The 20,742-nt window shown below is 38.5% G+C and overlaps 1 protein-coding gene across 4 annotated transcripts in view; it reads right to left on the bottom strand.

Annotated features, from left to right (window-relative positions):
• Dcn (decorin) overlaps positions 1–20,090 on the bottom strand; it is a 28,798-nt gene extending 8,708 nt beyond the window's left edge. Inside the window, exons 1-5 of one of the 4 annotated variants that reach the window (XM_050135536.1) lie at positions 19,821–20,090; positions 15,918–16,169; positions 7,770–7,882; positions 3,603–3,816; positions 2,639–2,752 (exon numbers count right to left, since the gene is read on the bottom strand). In XM_050135536.1, the coding sequence (XP_049991493.1) occupies positions 2,639–2,752; positions 3,603–3,816; positions 7,770–7,882; positions 15,918–16,137 (661 nt within the window). In that variant the 5' untranslated portion in view covers positions 16,138–16,169; positions 19,821–20,090. Of the gene's footprint in view, positions 1–2,638; positions 2,753–3,602; positions 3,817–7,769; positions 7,883–15,917; positions 16,170–16,384; positions 16,531–16,943; positions 17,115–19,820 lie in introns of those variants that run through there. The other 3 variants (XM_050135535.1, XM_050135537.1, XM_050135539.1) reach the window with 3 other exon arrangements.
• Between the last annotated feature and the right edge of the window lie 652 nt (positions 20,091–20,742).

Genomic DNA, 20,742 nt, shown 5'->3' with positions numbered 1-20,742 from the left:
ACTGCAGTGTATTTAAGCCTCCATGGTGCTATTAAAGAAGGGCTTTGGTGTCAGTGTTAAAAGGTATGCGTGTCAGTCTGTTTCTGCGCCTGTGTATTCTCAACCTCAGGCCCCTTGCCTGAAGCTCGCGAACTGGGGTCTAGTGCATAGAGCGCAGACCGGGGCCATGGTGCGCGGCAATATATGGCCATTAATAATGTAGTAGTATCCCACTGTAAAGAATAGGAGCAGCTACAAAGAAAACAGTGAAGAGATGCGTGTTGACCTAGTTCCTGGTTGGAGCAAATTTTAGGGTTTTTTTTTTCGTCTACTAATAATCAGGAAACAGCAGATTTCATAGCTATGAAATTTGCATTGCCACCACCAAATTAAGTTAGTGATTTTATTTATTGCAATAATTCTTCTATGTTTGTTTTAAAGTTATTACGTTTCTTCATAGATGAATGTTTAGAGTAGCAAGTAACAATGAAAATATGAATGAATAAATAAATAAATAAATGACATATAGATAGGTAGATTAGATAGATAGATAGATAGATAGATAGATAGATAGATGGATAGATGGATAGATGGATAGATGGATAGATGGATAGATGGATAGATGGATGGATAGATAAGACTTCCCATATCTTTGTCATGTACAAAAATTGACCATGTTACTTTCTCAACTACATTGACTTTTTCAATGTGCAAAATGATGAACATCAATTCCTGTTCTTAGTAAAGAAACAGAGACTCAAAGTTATAAATTTGCAAATTTTAAAAAGGAAGTATACTATGCTCCCATCTGGACAACGGAATTTGAAATAACATTCTCTAAGCCAGAGGAAATTAAATAATAATTGAATTTTCTCATGAATAAATATTAGGAAATCACAACTACTCTTATAATAAAATTTTTTAACCACTGACTTTTTCTAGACATAAACAAATAAAAATTTAAAAGTCTTCCTGGAAGTGCAACAAGGGTGTATTTCATCAAGAAAATTTGAACTCCTTCCTTCTATAACTCTATGAGTTTTGTTGCTTTTTTTTTTTTTTTTTGCCATCAGAGCACCAATAAACAGTTCTACTATTACTCCTTACTGGCTGCTAAATGCCTCTCTTTCCAAGAGCACAGTTTCTCACAAGAAGTTAGGGCCAGGAAGAAGTTTGACTGAAGGAAAAAGTTGCATTATTGAAGAGAAATGAATTAAAGATGATCTTCATCATCTTTCCCCATGGTGACATTTGTCAAAAGAATCTGTTCCCTTGTGACGTGCTTTTTTGTTTTCCTTACCTTTTTATTTTAGAGACAAAATAAATGAACATCAGTTTGGTATAGGTACTTTACCTATCCAATATGAGCCTTAATTTTATCTGGTAAATATCACAGCCACACTATACAGATGCTGAAACCTTACTAGTAGGCCACAGCCAGTGATACACCAATTAAGAGAAATGGGTTAATTTAAGTAAGATGTAAGAGATAGCTAGGAATACACCTAAGTTATTGGCCAAACGGTGTTGTAATTAATATAGTTTCTGTGTGGTTATTCAGGTATGGGCCTCCAGGAAATGTAAGTGCAGCCTCTGCTTACAAACATGGACCTGTGTATGTACGAACATACGTATGTATGCATGTATATATGTATGTATGCATGTATGTATGTATGTATGTACCTATCTATCCAATAGTTATTTCCCAGGGCACCAAACCGCCCTCTGTATAAAAAGCCTGGAGTAACCAGGGATTATAAGAAAGCTTTCTATGATGTAAAAATAATCAGTATTTCCTTTAGATGAGAATTTGCACCCAGTATCCAGTTATAGAGAAAGGCACTTGTGTTAAAGAGAGCAGGGGTGAGGGATAGTAGCAAAAAATGGAGGGACTTTTGTGAGACTGAACTTTGAGGTAGGAGGAAAGTGAAACTCAAGGCACTTATTGTAGGTGTTTTGCTGCTTTCGCTGGCTCACTGGGACAGAACTCAGTGGCAGTGGAAGCAGCACTGATGACAATGATCAACCTTCTGGCTCTGGTTGACGGAAGGAACAGTGTCTCTTACTTCCAGTATGTCTCCAGGGTACACTGTGTAAACTTAAAACTTTAATACAGTTTTCAAACAATAATAGAAGGCAATATTAGTTCTCCACTTACCTATGCTCATATCTTCTACTTAATTTTGAGACCTTAACCCTAAGAATTTGAGTGCCCTTGAACCCATTAATGACAACTTGAGTCTAAGCAAAGACTCTGAAGTCATATGCTGTATGATAACCAACATTACATTGTCAGCTGGATCTCCTTATTAAGATACTGATGAATGGAAGGTTTTGTAGTGAAAAGAGTTCTCTGTAGGATGGGAAAGCCAAAGAAGAATTTGTCTCGGTTTCAGAGATACAGCCAGATATGAGTCCTTTTTCCCCTCCACTTTTTTAAACAAAATTATACTACTGTACTCTTATTAACTGGATCTTTTCTTTAGGAATCATGACAGCAGAACCCAAATTTACAGTGTCCTAAGTTAAATCCAGGTAGTGAGAGTTCACTGAAGCCAGGCTTTCCACACGCCCCAATGTAAACACCCACAATCATTTTTTTAATGTCAAATCTATCAGAGATTTGTTTCTCAAAATATTTTGGAGCATTTCCTGTTACCTTGAGGAATAGCAGTGATGTTGGTGTCTGCGATGCGGATGTACGAGAGCCTCTTCATCCCCTGGAAGGCTCCGTTTTCAATTCCAGAGTTTTTCAGAGGGTTGGTACCCAGTTCTACAAAGATAAAAAAGTGAAAGGCTCTTAGAGGACATTTCAGGATGTATGTATCTGCTTCAGTGAAGATTCTAGAAAAAATATTAGTTTTTAGTAACTTCTAGACTGAGAAAAAATTGGAAAAAAAAATAGTAAGAAAGACTACATTCTTCAGAGAAACATCAAAATGAAATGAAACTTTGTCCTACTAAAATTGGTGTGGTGGTCCCAATACTCAGGGACCTCAGGCAGGAAGATCATTTGTTATTCAAGGGCAGATTGTCTTATACAGCAAAACCCTGTATGAATGAATGAATGAATCAGCCAATCAAACAAACAATTAAAGCAATTATTTATGAAAAATAATAGCCATGGCACTATTAATAATTTCTCCAGAAAGGCTAAGCAGGGATTATCAAATCATACTTTATGTTATAAATTCCCTAAATGTTGTTAAAGAATTTAAATCTATCATTTTGCAAGCCAACTTTAAAATCACACTTAATAATTACACACCCACCAAAACCTTATAAAACATTTTTTTTTTTTTTAGAAAGGAAATAATCTTCAGATGGTGAGAAAGCAAACTCTGCTATGGAAAGGTTTCCCCGAATCTCTCTGATTAAGCACTGTCTGTCCTTCATCCTGCTCATGAACACAGATACTCTGTCTTCCCTTTCCAGTCTCACATCACCGAAGTCCAGGGAGAATATTCCCTTTCTCCTGCAGCGTCGACTGCTAGTCACACAGCCTTCAGACTCAGGGGTTCTGTCCCATCCCTTTCCTGCAGCTAAGGATTACTCGAAATCCCTTCATATGACCCCCCCCCCCCCGCCGGGGCCTGGTCCTTGAGCTATGATCAGATCTGTACCTATGACGATCATCTGGTTCAGTCCATTGAAGACAGTTTTCCTCACTTTGCTGATCTCATTCTCGTGGGCACGAAGCTCCTGGAGGGTTTTGGGCATTTTTTCGGGCAGCTCCTTCAGTTGGTTCTTAGACAGATAAAGCCTCTCCAATTTCACTAGGGGTGTAAACGCCCCAGAGCTGATCTTGCTGATCTTATTGTTGACAAGAATCAAGGTCTGCAGAAATTGAACAAGACAATGCCTGAAATTCAAATGTGCCCTCTCCTATACATGGACCATGTATTCATTCTTTTCATGAAACTAGCAGAGAAATTTGGAAAATGGCAAGAAATCGGGAGAAATGTGGAAATGTTCTCCTTGCATATGGACATGTCTGTGTACACATACTTACAAGTTTTTAAAATAAATTTTAGTGTTATGTCACTTGTATTTTAATAAACGAAGCTTGCCTGAGGATCAAAAAAGCAAAACAGATACACTGGCCAGTCCTATAGACCAGGTAGCAATAATACACACCTTTAATCCCAGTAGACACACTAGCTTGGCACAGAAACCAGGCAGTAGTGGTGCCTGCGTTTAATCCGAGAACTAGAGAGGATTATAAAATGGGAGGGAGTCAGCTCTCATTCTGAGATTCCTATAGACTGGATCACTATTTTTAGAGAGATCAAGGCAAGAGCCAGTGGGTGACTGCTTTGCTTTTGAGATCTTCAGGTTGAACCCCAGTTTTTTTTTTCTCTGAGTTTTTATAAGCCATGCTTCCATAAATGATGTTAAAGAAATCATTGAATAACACCAGATTCCTAAACACCATCAATGCCACAGATCTCACCCCGCATCAGCCTTCCTGCCTAAGGCCCAGCCTCACACTGCTTGTCACGAGGTGGCCTTAGGTTAGACCGTCACCAGAACTGAGAATCCAAATGTAGCTGAAGTCGGTGACTCTAGTGAGAGGAGAATCTACTGTCACCCCTACAGTAGGAGACTTCAGGGACTTAGTTCTCCTCTGTCTGGGGTTTGCTTCTTTCCTGCCATACCCTGTGTAGAAGAGGCTTGTCAGATCTAGGAGGAAGTTTGGCTTGACTTTTGTGACAAGGGTCATAAAGGAGTAAGCCTTACTTTAACAGACATATATGTGAAAATCAGTTTTGTTCAATGGATTATCAATCACACTCATACCACAACCCATGCCCAAGAGTAGGTGGCCACCACAAAATAGACTTCCTATCTTTTGTCATATTTTTATACTTTTTGTCATATTATTGTTTCTGTTTATGTACTTCTATTCATCATTGTTTGTTATTTGTTTGATTTTTGAGAGAGAGAGGATGGAAGAGAGAAAGAGAGAGAGAGAACATGAAGTTGGGTGGGAGAAAAATGGGAGGATCTGGGAGATGTTTTTGGAAGGTAAAGAACATAATCAAAATATAATATATAACTTTTAAAATAGAAGATTTTTTTTTGAAAGAAAAGAAATCAGTGATGGCTTGAGCTAGAAGAACAGAATAAGGCAAATTTCGTCATTTATATGTCCTTAAGATTGCAGAACTTTAATTTAAGATGAAACAGAAATCCTTAAATGCCAGCCAGAGAGGACTGTAATAAAATCTTAACATTGTTACATATATGAAATATCTATTTTACTCTGCTGAATGTTGAAATATAACTGTACCATTGTATGTCTTTTGCTCAAAAGATGTTCATGTAGGGTTCCACTGTCCCAGGTATTGCTCTGAGATTCTAATTGGGGTCGCTCATACATTCATAAGCAATACCTAGTGCCCATGTTGGTACAGAATGCTCCTGACCTCTGTAGTCAAGAACTGCTCTTAGGTGCTGTGTGACTGTGAAAAACTACCAGCATCTCTCTGTCTGTTTTCTTATCCATGGAGAAATGGCATTAATGAGAGACTAGCCAGGGGGATTAAAATAAGGCCTCCTAAACTGGAAAACTATGACCACAGTACCTCAAGTGCTAAACAGATATTTGTTAGTTTTCAGTGGCTAAGAGATTTTGTTGATTTTTATTTTAAAACCCACTCCTTACTATGTTTATCAAGCCGTAGTTTCAGACAAGCATATTAAATACGACACTATTATTATATAAAAGTTATGTATACATATACATCTAAACATATATATATATATGGTATATAAAACTACTCAAGCAATAACCCACAGAATTGTAAATGCAGATAACAACTGGAGAATAAAGGACTTTTGTTTTTCCCCTCAAACTTTTTCTATTTTAATCTTTACTAAACTTTTGTTTCTTTCTTTCCTTCCTTGTCATTCTGGTCCAGTTTTCCCAACCAAAATTATAATGTCTGTTTGCATAATAACAAGGAAGGAAGAAATGGAGAATAAAAGGCTGAGAGAAAAAGAGCTGTTTGGCATTCCCTGCGTGATCACAGGCTCTAATGAACTCTTCTCTTCTTCCGATGGACACTTTGAAGTAGAAGCAAAGACTTGCCAAGATGACGGCTGTTTCACAAACCTGCCAAAAAGAAGCTTCTGAAAGGAAGTAACCTATAGCAGCGTTGGAGAAAGTCTTGCAGAAATCAAGTCTTGCAGAAACCGGATCTCTTCTTTACAAAGAACTTTCCAAAATTACTCAGATTGTACTTTTATGTCTAGGAAGTTGTAGCTATCATAAGGGAAGTTTCCTTCCTTAGAAAAGTAGATTTGTAATACAATTTGTGAGAGAAAATTCATATTTAAAATTTTATCTTCACTTCAGTGGGATTCTTTGAGTAATGACTTGGACCATTACAAACAGATGCTGCTTGGTTTTCTGTCAACTCTGGCAGAGGCTTGGAGCGAAAGTGGTGAGCTGGGGAGTGGTGCTCACCCTTATCCCAGCAGGGAGGAGCTGCAGGGCTCCTGGCTCTTGCTCAGGTTCTTTCTGCAAGCATGGAGGGCTGTAACTTTCATTCAGGCAGCATTCCTTTTTACTGTCAGTTGTTCATTTTCTACTAACTTTACTTTTCTCTTATACAACAAGCCCTTATTTCTTCTTGCCTTTCTACACTTCGTTATTCCTTTAAAGCGATTTTGTCACATTTTTCTCAAACCTGTCTGCTAGTTGGATATATGATGGAATCTGATTTTTCTCTCAGCACTCACCACTTATATGTGTATGCTGGGACACACTGACAGACATCTTTTTCATATATACTATTTTCTGTATTTGATAGAGGAGTTTTTGAAAGAATGTTGCATCCTAGAATTCTTTTTATAATTCTTTCAATTTACACATTCGTTAGCAACATCAATATAGAATTTATAATTTGAGACAACTATTTGAATTCTTTTACAAATCTAGTATAGTGTCTCATTAATATTTATGGATATAGTCATCTTGGGTGTCAAGTAATTCACTACTAAATCTTTTCTTGACTATATTAACTCTAAAATGTTTCAGACCACCTATTCTACTTTGCATATCATTGTTAATTTTGTATCTATAATTTTTATTCTAATATGTAACAGCGAGATGGTGTATTTTATCATATATATTGCTTATCTTATTGTACATTTACTCAATTAGTTCTACAATGAGGATAACAAATAAAAACATGTGAATTAAATGCTATAGACCTCAGAATTATATTACTATGACATTTATTATCAAATTAAAATGTCTATGATCCCATATCACTAGAAGTTCTATTTTCTGGAAATTCTCTTTAAATTAGATTTTAATGTGGAGTGAAAATGTGCTTCCCTGAAGTCTCTCCCCACTAGAACAATTATTGTCTCATTATTGACAAAAGTCATTGTACCTTCCTCTTCCTCATTTAGGCCTCTCAAATAAATTGTCACCTTCATTCAGCATAGACATGGACATCTCTATTTATTGTGTTGTGGACACAAAAGTCATATTCTTTTTCCCCATGCCGATCCCTCTCTTGCTCTTTAAGGCCACCTTGATTTGCTTTGTCAAGAATCGTACCCAGTATGTCAAAATTGCTCTGCAGTGGAGCACAGTCATTGATATTTTCATAGGGCAATATGCTTTAGATATTGATGCCGGGGTTACCTATATTATGTATGCACTGACATTTTGAGAGGAATCATATGTATCCCACAGGAATAAAACTGAAAACCTGATCTTATAAGATCAAGTCTGATCTTATGAACCAAGGAAAAGGTAAAGCAGTTCTTACATGCAGGTTCTTCAGGCTCTTAAAGTCCCCATCTTTGATCTCAGTTATCTTGTTGTTTTGCAGGTCTAGCAATGTTGTGTCGGGTGGAAGGTCCTTGGGCACTTTATCCAAACCTAGCATAAAAGAAACAGGAATACATAGTCTGTGAGAAGGAACTCTCAATACAGAATCACAAAGGATCTTTAAAAAAAAAATTGAGGCAACATTCACCTTGTAGGCTACTCTTACATTTGCAATCCTCCTGCCTCAGGCTACCAAGTGCTGAAATTACAACTGCTTCTGACTTTAAAAAAAAAAATGTTTACTAGGAAATGAAAGTTTCAATGATAGGTCTGTCTGTAACATGTTTTTCTCCAATACTTACATCAATTATAGTTGAAAATGTTTTCAAACCTAATCAAGAATTTTTCCCCCTTAGTCATAAACTGAAATTGTTTCCAGTATAATTGTTTTTCTGCATAGAAAAAAATCACATTTCTTTTAGAATGCTGCACAAATCACCCTCTCCATGTTGTGCCTTAAAGACTGTTTCATAAATATCTGATAGCAAAGCAATGCAAAGCTGTCCCGTCCATACAAACACCTTATCAAGAGAGTGCTGCAGCCACGTTTCTGCCTCCTTTGTATACACCCGACACTGATGGAGATTTGCATTTAAACTTAAAGTCATTTGAACTCGTCACCAAGCTCTCTGTTGTACAATGAAAAAGTATCTAATCTTTAGGGAGAGCAATTAATTTCCTTTTAATTAGAATGCCAGGACAATAGGAATTTTAATAGTCACTTTATAACCAACGGATTTATGATATAGTAGTATAAATTTAGGGTATATATGGCGGTATATGTGAAATTAATTTTATGAAGCTTTCATTTTTGAATGTAGATTTTTAGTATATTAAGGTACACACTTAACAGCCAAGTGGTCCTTGGTCTTAAAAAAACACTTTTCACAAGTCATTTAACCAATTCTGTTGGATATTTTTATTTTAATTTTGGGGGAGTCTAGAAAGGAAAATAAAAACCAGATATTTGATTCCAGAGAGGTGGTTCAGTGTTTAAGGGTGTGTACAGCTTCTACAGGAGGTCTGTGTTCGCATTCCAACACCTATGTCAAGAGATCATAGCCGTCTGTAAATCCAGCTACAGAGAATCAAATGGCCTCTCTTGAGTCCATGGACACGTATACACGCACAGTACAAATTCATATAAACAGGTGGGAACCTATGCACATAACCCCTGCCTACACACACACACACACACACACACACACACACACACAGAGAGACAGAGACAGAGACAGAGACACAGAGAGAGAGAAAGAGAGAGAGATCTTATTTTCATAAAGTAAAAACAACCTGGAAATTCTATCCTCACATAGAGTGTCAATCCTTTATTTCAATACATCACAACAAAACTCTAATTCTGTAATATTTTTGACAGAAATAAATTTCCCATCATTACACAGCTTACAGTATTACGATCTCTGACTCTTTTGACAATTCTCTGCTTCTTGACTAGAGATGCAGTTGGAACAAACAGGCTCTACCCACTTGGAAATGTAACTCATAAAAAATATAATTTGCTGCAGTTCTCAATTAAAACTAAAATCACAAGAAAATATAATAACTACTATGTTGGGAAGATAGACTTCCAGTCCTGTGTATCTAATGAGCATGTGCTCAAAAACCAAATGGCAATCAAATTTCAAATCTCTTCATTTCTTTCACAAAAATTACGTAGATTTAAAATCACTTATTTCTGAGCTCTTTTTTTTTTTTGCTGTTATTGTTGTTGGTCTTGTCCACAGACCAACACTCCAATGGTAATGGGAGGAAATATTGTTCATATCCATGACCAGTACTTAATAAAGTACTTAATTAAGTTCAGTATCAGATGCTGTTGGTACTCACCTGGCACTGTATGCTCTATAAACACAGAACTCATTACAGACACGGTTCCCATAATGTCAGACTGACATGTTTTCAATCCCGAGGAGTGAACTACAAAGCAGCTACCTTGTGGGAGGATTTGTGAGGGTACCTCCACAATCATAATCACTACCATTTTCAAAAAAATGTTCAATCTGCTAATTTTGCTAATTGCATGCAACTAGAGGAGGCAGACTTTTGCCAAATCTTTTATAATGAGTGTGATCCAACCCCGAGAAGACTTGACTTCCTTTCATTTGGAATATAGTGCAATGTCTCATTATTACTCATTTTCTCTTTTCTGGCAGGGATTTAATTTCCACGCATGCTTCCTTTTGTATAATTGGGAACTAAAATTCTATAGGCTGTCCGAACACTTGGACAATGTCAGGCTGACATGAAATCCCACAGGTGTAAGGGAAGCAGAGCATCTCTGAACAGCTGACGGGTTAGCCGTATTGTCACCCTTGAACTTTGTAACCAAAACTGATTGATTCAAGTTATAAACTTTAGAGATGAAGACTTAGCCTAAAATCGCACTTTCAGACTTGTGGTATTTGGAGATCCACCTTAGTGTTAAAGATCCTAACGCTTATGTATCTGCTCTGAATTCCTAACAGACTCATACACATTTGGCAAACCTCCTGTATTGGTGTTTATTATTATTACGTTGAATTAGATAGCTTTAGAGATCATTTTCAGTTAAAACTATGTTATACCATTCCCTTCGTAGCAGTAGCATGATAACATATTAAACTGTTTTGTGAATTCTCTTGATAGAAGCTGAAGCAGAAAGCAGTGTGGTAACTCTCTTCCACCTAGTGACTTTCAGGACGGGTTGAATGGCATGAACAAAATTCTAGTGTGGAGTAGAGGGTATGGCTAAGAGACAACACTCCAGGCTCCCAACATTATATTTGTGTGTCAGATTTATCTGTACCCTCAAGGAAAATAAGTTCACATATCAGATTCCCTCCAAATTCTATACATTTCATGGCTTAAGAAAGTGGCATACAGTTAATCACCATGTTAAAAAAGAAAAGCTAGAAGTGTAATAAATTACCCAAAATATGAGTTCTTAAAATGTCCCAAAGGGAAATAATCTTAATTGTCAGCTAGTCTTTTGTTTTGTGTATACTTTATGATGAAGTCTTTAGCAGACGTCATCAAAATAAGAAAAATAAATTAGTTAATCTGACTAGTTTTGATGTTAGTTCACACACACACACTCACATACACAATTCTGAGATCATTCTCTGCTTTTATTTTACTTCTTTGCTTTAAAGTTCAAAATTCAATTTAAAGTTGAATTGATGGTTGCTAAAAGGCCGTGTTATCTTTGTAAATTTTGTTTTAACTGTATGAAGTGATAGACTATTTTAAAATTCAAAAAGAAAAAGTAGTAGCCGGGTGATGGTGGCGCACGCCTTTAATCCCAGCACTTGGGAGGCAGAGGCAGGCAGATCTCTGTGAGTTCGAGACCAGCCTGGTCTATACAGCTAGTTCCAGGACAGGCTCCAAAGCCACAGAGAAACCCTGTCTCAAAAAACCATTCTCATTATCTATGATTAGCAATGGGGAACCTCCTTCAGTCAATGGCCTTTGAGAGGCCGGACCAGCATGAGGTGTGGCTTTGAGGTACCAAAAGGCCGCGGTCTGCCAGCTTGCCCCTCCTTCCTGTGCTCCGCATCTTGATGTTGGACCTCATGTCCTTTTCTGAGTGTTTTCCCTCTTAATAAAGGAAACCTTAAGACACTCTATTCGGAGTTAGCTTGGGATTATTTGATTCACGTTTCCCCCATTAAACGCACTCAGCATCTTATTAGTGTCAATAAGAAAGAATTTAGACTAATTGTTTTGCTCTTGATTAAAGTCCGTCTTTCTGTTTTTATCGTCTGTACACTACAGTGCTTAATAAATGTTATCAGAGAGATTACCATCTATTTTTCAAGTATGTCAAACCCAGATTTTTCATGCAAACATCTTAGCCCTGTGTTGGTTTTGGTCCTTCTTGTCAGTAAGACTGTTGTTGCGCTCGGTGTTGTTCCATGAAGCCCAGGACTTTCAGAGTTTATCTACATAGGTCCATGTGTGGATAGGAAACCTTCAGTTCAGCTAGCTCATACTTCCCAGCAAATTATTATAGACCAAATACGCTCCTAATCAACTTCATTCTATTTAATGGAGACAAAGGAGGCTCCAGGTTTTTGTCAGTCAATCAAATATCAGCCATTTTAAAACCACTTTTGACCTCAGAATTATTTGTATTAAAATTAATCCAACCATGAATCTGAGATGAATGAATCTTCACATGACACACTTGAGTCTCTCTGTTCTCATTTGGAACAAATATGGAAATACCTTAGAGCTAAGGTTCAATTTGATGGCTAACTACTGTCAGTTCAAACCAAAGCTAATACTCAATGAGTATAAAAGCAGGTGATAGGTCACAGGAGCAAATCTTTACCTTTTATTTGGATATCTCCCTATTTGCCTAGGATGACCTTTGATCTGCTTCCCTAGGCCTCCGTCTCTCTCTGTAGCCCAAACCCAAATAGGCCTTGAAATTACAAACCCTTCTTCCTGGGTATCCTGAGTAGCTGGGAGTAGGCTTTTACCACCACACCTGGCTTTGTCCAGCTTCATGAGCCATGCACATAGGAGATAGTCAGCTTTTGCTTATCAATGAGATTTTATCCTGAATATAAAAGTTATCTTTGTAAGAATGTTTACATGTATTTTCAGTTATTTTCTAGCAAAATAAAAGTGCATATCCATTCACTAAATAAGAAAACAGACTTTTTGGATTTTTGGAGTTCCTTTTATGTTCTGGAAAAAAGCGTTTTCCAGTTGTATAGCTAGCAAATATGTTTTCCCACTGTGTAGGCTGCGTCTTCCCTCTACTGAATCGTTTTCTAAACCCAAGCGTTAAAATTTGTTACAATCCTATTTCTCATACGCATTAAGTGATGAATAGTTAGGAAAATTGTTCTGCACGTATACAAGGGACTGCTGCTCATTCAAAACTGTGAAATTCCATCTTTTGCAACATGAATGAAATTGGAGAGTTGCCTTCAGCGAAACAAACAAGGAACAGAAAGACAGATATTGAACGATCTCACTCCTGTATGGAACATAAGAAAACTGGTCTTACAGGAAGTTGAGGGTAGACAGTGATGACCCAGGGCTGGGCAGAATGGGTGAGTGAGGACAGTCTGAACATCTATGGTTACTAAGTTCAGTTAGGGAAGGATGTTGAAGGAGGTTATATCCAGTCAACTCTAGATACCTACATTGTACTATATACTTCAGAAAGCAAGAGGAAAGATTTGAAAAGGGTTTTTCATGAGATAGGAATAAATGTTTGAGAAGATGGGCATGTTTAACAGACTTACAGTTCACTCAGTGTATATGTGTACCAAAGTATTACATGGTACCCATAATGTATCCACATTTTACAAAAGCATATATTTGTTAAAAGTAAATATAAAGGCCGGGTGGTAGTGGCGCACGCCTTTAATCCCAGCATTCGGGAGGCAGAGGCAGGAGGATCTTTGTGAGTTCGAGGTCAGCCTGGTCTACAAGAGCTAGTTCCAGGACAGGCAACAAAAACTACAGAGAAACCCTGTCTCGAAAATCAAAAAAAAAAAAAAGAGTAAATATAAAAGGAACAAGTTTTACTTACTGTTTATTGTTTTAAGACAATGACTGGACATCTTAATTAGTTAGGACTACATTTTGCTGCTTGGTTTTTCAATAAAATGATCTTTATTTGATAAAGGTAGAAGAGAAACTCTGGGTCTCATGCTGGATTCTGGTTCAACTCAAAAACTAAATTGCAACAGAATCTGCAAAAGAATTTGGCCACTATCTATGGCCATTTCATGTTTACTTTCTCAGTCCTCTGTGCCCTACATAAGCTTGTAATGAAACGATGGTACTCTGAAGAGCGATAACTAGGGCCCAACACTCTGCACCGTCCAGAAGTGTTTACCTTTCCTCATGGACATGTGAGAGGGCTTTAGTTTCCCAATTTTAATTTCTCGCCTGGGAAAGGAATCAATGTTGTTTAACATCAACACAAACAACTCTTAGAGGTAAATACAAAGTCAAGCATTTAAACTGAAAACGTCTGTTTGTACTGAAATCACATATAGGTAATATTGATCCAAGATTGGACATTGTACCTCCTACCTCCTCTATCTTGTTAAAACCACTGACAAGAGCCGGGCGGTGGTGATGCAAGCCTTTAATCCCAGCACTCGGGAGGCAGAGGCAGGCGGATCTCTGTGAGTTCGAGGCCAGCCTGGTCTACAAGAGCTAGTTCCAGGACAGGAACCAAAAGCTATGGAGAAATCCTATCTCGAAAAATCCGCCCCCCCAAAAAAAAAAAAAAACACTGACAAGGATAATCCTATGGAAAACTTAGCCATGGAAACTGATAATAATTCACAATTCCACACCCAAAACGCCACTGATCCATCATAGGGTGCGATGTATCGGATTAATGAACGGATCAATGAGCTATCTGTAGCCTTTGGATAGCATTCATATACACTCTCACTGGAGGGTTAAAGTGAGGTACCGTTTGTGTCAGCACTGAAGATGACTGAGATAAATGTTTCTCAATTATTGATATTGAACCATTACAATGTTTTTCTGAGCTCCTTTGTAGAGTGTATTCCTTTGGTTAATATTAGTGGCCATTTCTCTTCAAAATATGGCTAGCAAATTGCCCTGGATAAATATGGGGCTTCTCAGAGACACGCCTTGTTATGTTGTGATACCCCTTCTATAAGGTAAGATGCACAGCAAAATGCTGTTCCTGGGATCATCTTTTCCACAGCATTGGACTGAGCTCCCAAGTCCAGCTGAAGAGTGAAAGGAATGAGAATATGAGCAAGGTGGTCAAGACCATGATGGGTTCACCCACTGAAACAGTTTGCCTGAGCTAATGGGAAATCATCAACTCCAGCCCGACTGGGAAGGAACAAGCATAGGACCAAACTAATCCCTCTGACTGTGGCTGACAGTTGTATGGCTGGGGGCTGGGCAGACTGAGGGGCCACTGGGAGTGGAACCAGGAATATTCCTACTACATGTGCTGACATTTTGGGATCCTGATCTCTTTGGATGTATACCTTGCTCAACCTAGATATAGTAGAGGGGGCCTTGGACTTTCCACAAAGCAATGGGCCTTACCCTCTCTGAGGATTAGATGGGGTTGGGTGGGAGGGTGTGTGGAGCGAGTGGGAGGAGAGGAGGAAGTGGGAACTTGGATTGGTATTTTCTTTAAAAATTTAATAAATTAAAAAAGAGAAAATATACAAGTGAAGAGGAAGAAAGGAAAAACAGCTGACATAGGAATCAAACGCACTGACCTTTGGCCCAACCACTGAGCCTTCAAACTCTCTGAATATTTATCTTTTAAGCATGTGGCTCTTGGAATTCCAGACCATTTTTTACTTTTAAAGGGATAAGCCAGCTGTCTTTGGTGTATTAGGCTAGAGTTTCATGCTCCCAGAGCATTTTGGATATTTACATTATACTATAGCTGTAGTTATTTCTTTGGAAATTTTCTAAAGAACATAAGCATCTTGGCTGCAAACTGTCAAAGAAGAAGAAAACCAAGACCGGAGGATAAAGGGAGAACTTATGTATCTGGAAGATAAATTTCTGTTGCACAACCCAACTCATTTTGTTTCTGACAACTGCATATTTTGCGAGTTAGTAATGTTTAATTCTGTTGCCTGGACCTTGTAAAGAGAAAAGGCCCGACCAGGCTTTCCTAGTATCTACCATCTTAAGAAAACAATTCAAGAACTAAAAGCAAAACAAACAAACAAAGCACCAACAGAAAAAGAATCCCTGAAAACCGAACAAGAAGAGGCATTGGTAGGCATTTTACTTTGTAAAAGGAGGTCTCTTAAAGTCAGAATGGCTTTACTTTTAAGAGATTCATTGCAAACTGCAGAACTGAGGGAACCGATTTAAGAAGAGCTCCTGTGTATGTGTGGGAGGGGTACTGGTTGCGGTGTGAAGCAAAAAACATAAGGAGTCCTAGTCTCAATTCTCTTTCTCTTTGACAGCTTTCTTTAATCCTCGTTAGGTGGCGCTGTCTCTCACGTCTGGAATCACAGAGATAAACCCTGAAAATGCCAATCACCGAGACTTTCCACTTCACTGAAGAAGATGCGCAAGATTGGCCGGACTCACTTACCCAAGTCAGAACACTGGACCACTCGAAGATGACATTGACAGCGGAAGGGACACACAGGTCCCAGGGGCTCCAGGTGTGGTAGATCAGGAGGAAAACCAGAGTCTTCAGGGCCTACCCCAGAAGCCTCATCTTCTAGCATGAAGTCGAATAAGCCTCTCTGTTCAAACGGTCCAGCCCAAGAGACTTGCGCCAGAAGGAGTAAGAGGAGAGTTGTCTTCATGATTATCTCACGTATTTTCACAACCTGGGGACCTGAAAAGCAAAGTGAAGGGATTAGGAGGAGCGAGGTTGTCACTTAATTCATGCACTATTTTTTGATTACAAAATATCCCATAGCAGAGTGAGTACAGAGAAAAATAAAGAAAAAAAAATAGGAACAAAAAATAACACTGTGATGAAGTCAGGCATTCAAAAAGTCTCTGAAAGGCGGTAAAGGCGACTACAGGACACATACACCATTTGCTTACCAGTAGCAATCCAAACGGTACTAAAATCGCTTGCTTCATTTAATGGCCTGGATTTAAATGATGAGTTGCCACATCACTGGCCAGCTGTTTCTGCATAAGAAATCACGTCGGTATTTTCCATGCGCACTCAGCAGTGCCACTATAAAACCTCTGCCTATACACTGAGACATCTCCAAGTCCAACCAGAGACACCTCATCAAGCCACGTTCGTCTCCAGACGCCCCTGCATTTTCCTAGGTCTAGGGTTTCTCACCCCCTCCTTAAAGTGTTGTGAGAGGCTCCTACACACTTCTGCCCTGAACATTTCTGTTATCCCAGACCGTCTTCCACATTGCTGCCCGAGTCATTGTCTAACACTTGAGCTTCACCTCGCTTAGTTTTGTTTGTTTTCATCTCATGATTTATCAGTGATACTCGTGTTTCCTGAGTTGCCCGTGAAGCCGTTCTCTATTTGGTACCAATTGATACTTAACGCTACCTTTCTCTTCATTTCTTTCTCTCTCTAGAGGATATACTCAATCCTGACTGCACAGACCCCCCCCCTTACCATTTTGCTTACCTACCTTCCGAGGAAAGTTTAATGGTTATGCGAGATTCTGGCTTTTCCTCCTGTAATTCCTGACTCATCCAAGGCGTTTGCTCTCTGCGTCTTCTGGGATCCCAAGTATGCTGTCCTGACCTCTTTTAATGAACTTATCACATATAATAATGTGTTTTGTGTGTTCACTCTGTCCCCCACGTTAGCGGATGTTCTTCCTCGGGGCGTGACTTATTATTCCTTGTTCTGTGTGCCTTGCACAATATTTTGAACATGAATGACTCAGCTAACCATCAGTTTATTAACAATACAGTGTATTCTGCTGGTTCCAAGAAACCAAACAGATCCGAAGCATTAAAACACAAAGTGTACATCTACCGCAAATGTCAAGTTATTTAGATATGAATGAAATAACTCCAAATGGACAGTCTAAATAACAAAATACATTTGCTTAAATGGAGATCAAGCAACCTATTTTGAGATGGGATGGCCGAAGATCTCTCTGCAGCTCTTAGGATTCATCACCAAGCCTATTGGCAGTGTTTCTTTTAGACTCATGATCTCAACTTAGAATTATACATTTACTCTTATATAGCTGTGCCTCTGTAAATGCAAACACAATGCTGCTTGTGCCCCAGTTGTCCATCATAGCTACCAAAAAAGAAAAAAGGAAAGAAAACAGCATCTTTGACCAGACACAGTATCTATAGCCTAGACATTTTTACCTGATTCACTAGCAGAGACACAAATGCTTTGTAATTTTAAAAAATTTCCCTTTTGTTCTTAGTTTACTGGAATATGTCTAAATACTGTAGCATCACTCTAGGAATACTGGAGTATGTATAAAACAGGACACCCCATCCAGGATTTTGATTATCAATTTAAAAGGCCATAAAGATCGTAATTCACTTAACTGCCCCCAAGTTCAATAAAAAGTGTCCTCTAGCAGGCCTTTCCCACTGAGTTACTGGGTCTCTCTTAAAGGGGAGGTTATTGTTTTGGCAAGAAGTTTACTTGGATGGCCATAAAGGAGACGCCTTCTAACCGTTTCAACATTGAAATACAATGTTTATGGTTTACCACAGGGCTGCTGGCCTCGCATATTTAATGTCTTATAATTTTCAGGGGAAAGCATGAGTCAAAGTAATCTCAGCTTTAATAAAGGGTAAGGAGAGTTAGTGCAGATGTCTCTTGGTAATCCATTCCCCAGAGCAGAGATGCCTGGTAGCTTCCCTAACAACCCAAAAAAGGAAATGTTGAGCCCCTGGCTCAGACGAACCCTCATCATTTATATTTGTTTACCCTTGTTAAAATAGTGCAAATTCTCTGCACAACCTTCCTTTAGATTAAAGCTGGCTACAGTCAGACTGCATACCATTTTGGCTACTTGCTCCTCTCTCTCTCTCTCTCTCTCTCTCTCTCTCTCTCTCTCTCTCTCTGTGTGTGTGTGTGTGTGTGTGTGTGTGTGAGAGAGAGAGAGAGAGAGAGAGAGAGTCTACATACCTAAAATTTTTATTCAAATTTTCATAAAGTCCCTTTATATAATATTTTATAATATTCAAAGTTCCAACATGTTAGAGCAATTAATAAATATTTGCTAAGGGTCCTCACCATTGTTTCAGTGATTTTTTTTCTCATGTGATGAATAGCAAATAGAACATCAAAAAGAGGTTGTCCACACACAAAGAAAAGAGGTTGTAACAGATGAGACACTTTTTACATCTCATGGGAACTGTTACTCTCAAATATTTATAAAGTTGCTCTTCCACTAATAATGGTTGCTGTAGTTTAGAAATGCCTCATCAAAAGTATTATTTCTGGCCCCTATTTAATTAGGCATATCATCCCGAGTAACATCTGTATAAACATGTTTATACTTTTCGTGGTTGCTTCAAAGTCAAAACTTAACACTTAAGTGGCTAGACAATCTGCTAATACAGGACAATTTTTAAATGCCCCAGTGTTTGAGAGATTTCCTTCAGTAATTATTTAATAGAAATAAGTAAAAGATAGGCAACCAGAGTAGCATTTGTCTGTAAGCAAGAGCCACGATAAAACTCAAGTTTTGTTTTTCTTTTCTTTTTTTCTGGTAAAATAAACATCAACAGGAAGAAAAGGTCATAGACGCTGAGATCACTGGGGGCACACTTAACCCATCTGGTTACACTGCTTAACCTTAAAATGAGAATCAACCCCACCCTCACCTCACAGTCACTGCACCTCTTAACAAAGATTCATTTGCACTGAATACATTGACAGGAACATTTATTTATATCCAAGAAAGTTTGCTGGGGCACCATCTCAGCTCTTTAACATAGCAATGTTAAAGTTATTTAACATTATTTTGAAGTTATTTTCAGTGTAGCTTTTCACCTCTTTGGTACTAATTCCTATTCATTTTTGGTGTTGCAGAAATAGACTTTATATCTCTATAGCTAGGCACTTGCTGAGGCTTTTTAAGATTTGTGAAGTATGCAAGAATCCAGGAGGGGGATAAATCTTAAATAGCTCACCTAGGCACAAGCAGTGGACTAGCTTAGAATGCTTTTCTATTAGCAGTTCATAACGAGAGGAATATTTCATCGGTACAAATGTAAAAACCTCAGCATTAGGCAGTCATGGTGTTAAGTTACAGGTTTTTAATAAGCATCTTTGCAAGAATAGAAGAGAAAGCACCAAAACAATGCATTCAAACGATTATTTTCCCGAGTACTTAATTTCTGTTTTCAAGCAACTCCTGCTTCTAAGGTTGCATAAAGATAGTCAAAAGTTGAGCACGATTTCTTCCTCGTTTCTTTCTCTCTCTCTCTCTCTCACCGGGTATTTCTTTCCGCCCTCCACTTGACGGAAGTTTTATTAGCCTGTAGCAAAATTCAGGACAATTATTGAAAGCCATACCTTTTAATCCGGGTATTTGCCACGGGAGCCCTCAGAGCTGAGTTGTAATTACACTAGATATTCAGCCCAAGCAAAAGAGTTCGCAGGTGTGGAAAGGAGGAGGGGGGCGTGCTGCGCTGTGACTGTCACTAGGCTGAAAACCTCCAGCTTCTACTCCATAGCAGAGTGAAAAACGAAGGTTTCATTCAATGAGAACAGCCAGCTGACACCCACATTAGATCATATGGTAATGATACGTCTCTTGTCTTGTAGCCAGAAACTTTATCGGCCTCCCTTTCCCCCCCTCCACGTTTGCTTTATTCCTTTTGCATCCGCCTAACATTCCAAACCGCTTTTGTAGTCTCGAGCAGCAACTTGATTTGAAATTTGTCTTATTTTTCTCTCCCCCCCCCCACCCGGAAAAGATTGCAACCGAAGGGAATGTCTCCCCACCCCCAAACCCACTCCGCTCTCCGCCCTTCCCAGCCTTGTTTATAAGCTGTATTTATTTTCCTTCGGAGATCACGATTTTTTTCGGGCTTTGGAGATGTGTGGGTCTGGAAAGTGAGTGAAATGGACCTTGTCGCTGTTGTAAATGTGGTCTTCCTAGCAGCCTCCCACGGAATGCCTCGTGGGCTCTGAAGTCCCAGTGCGCCGCATTTTTTCGGTGCTTGCTGAATGTAGTTCTAGGGTGTTCTGGAAGAATTTAATCTGGAAAGTGTGTCATTTATTATTTCATTACCCACGGCTTAAAAGTCTTTCTTATTGTCTACCCGTGGCTGTTGCTAAATAAAACACATAGAAACTAGAAGCTATATAGTGTTATTTAGTTTGTAGGTTAAAAAAGATAATATTTTTTTCTATAGATGAGACCTTTATGTAGTCGGGGCTTTCTGTGGCCGTTTCCAAATTTCAGTAAATAGGAAAAAAAAAAAAAAGAAGA

This window comes from Alexandromys fortis, unplaced genomic scaffold (genome assembly GCF_014885135.2).
Source record: "Alexandromys fortis isolate MF-2015 unplaced genomic scaffold, M_Fortis_MF-2015_v1.1 scaffold_24, whole genome shotgun sequence".
NCBI classification, from domain to species: domain Eukaryota; kingdom Metazoa; phylum Chordata; class Mammalia; order Rodentia; family Cricetidae; genus Alexandromys; species Alexandromys fortis.
This window is presented reverse-complemented; position numbering and strand designations above follow the sequence as displayed.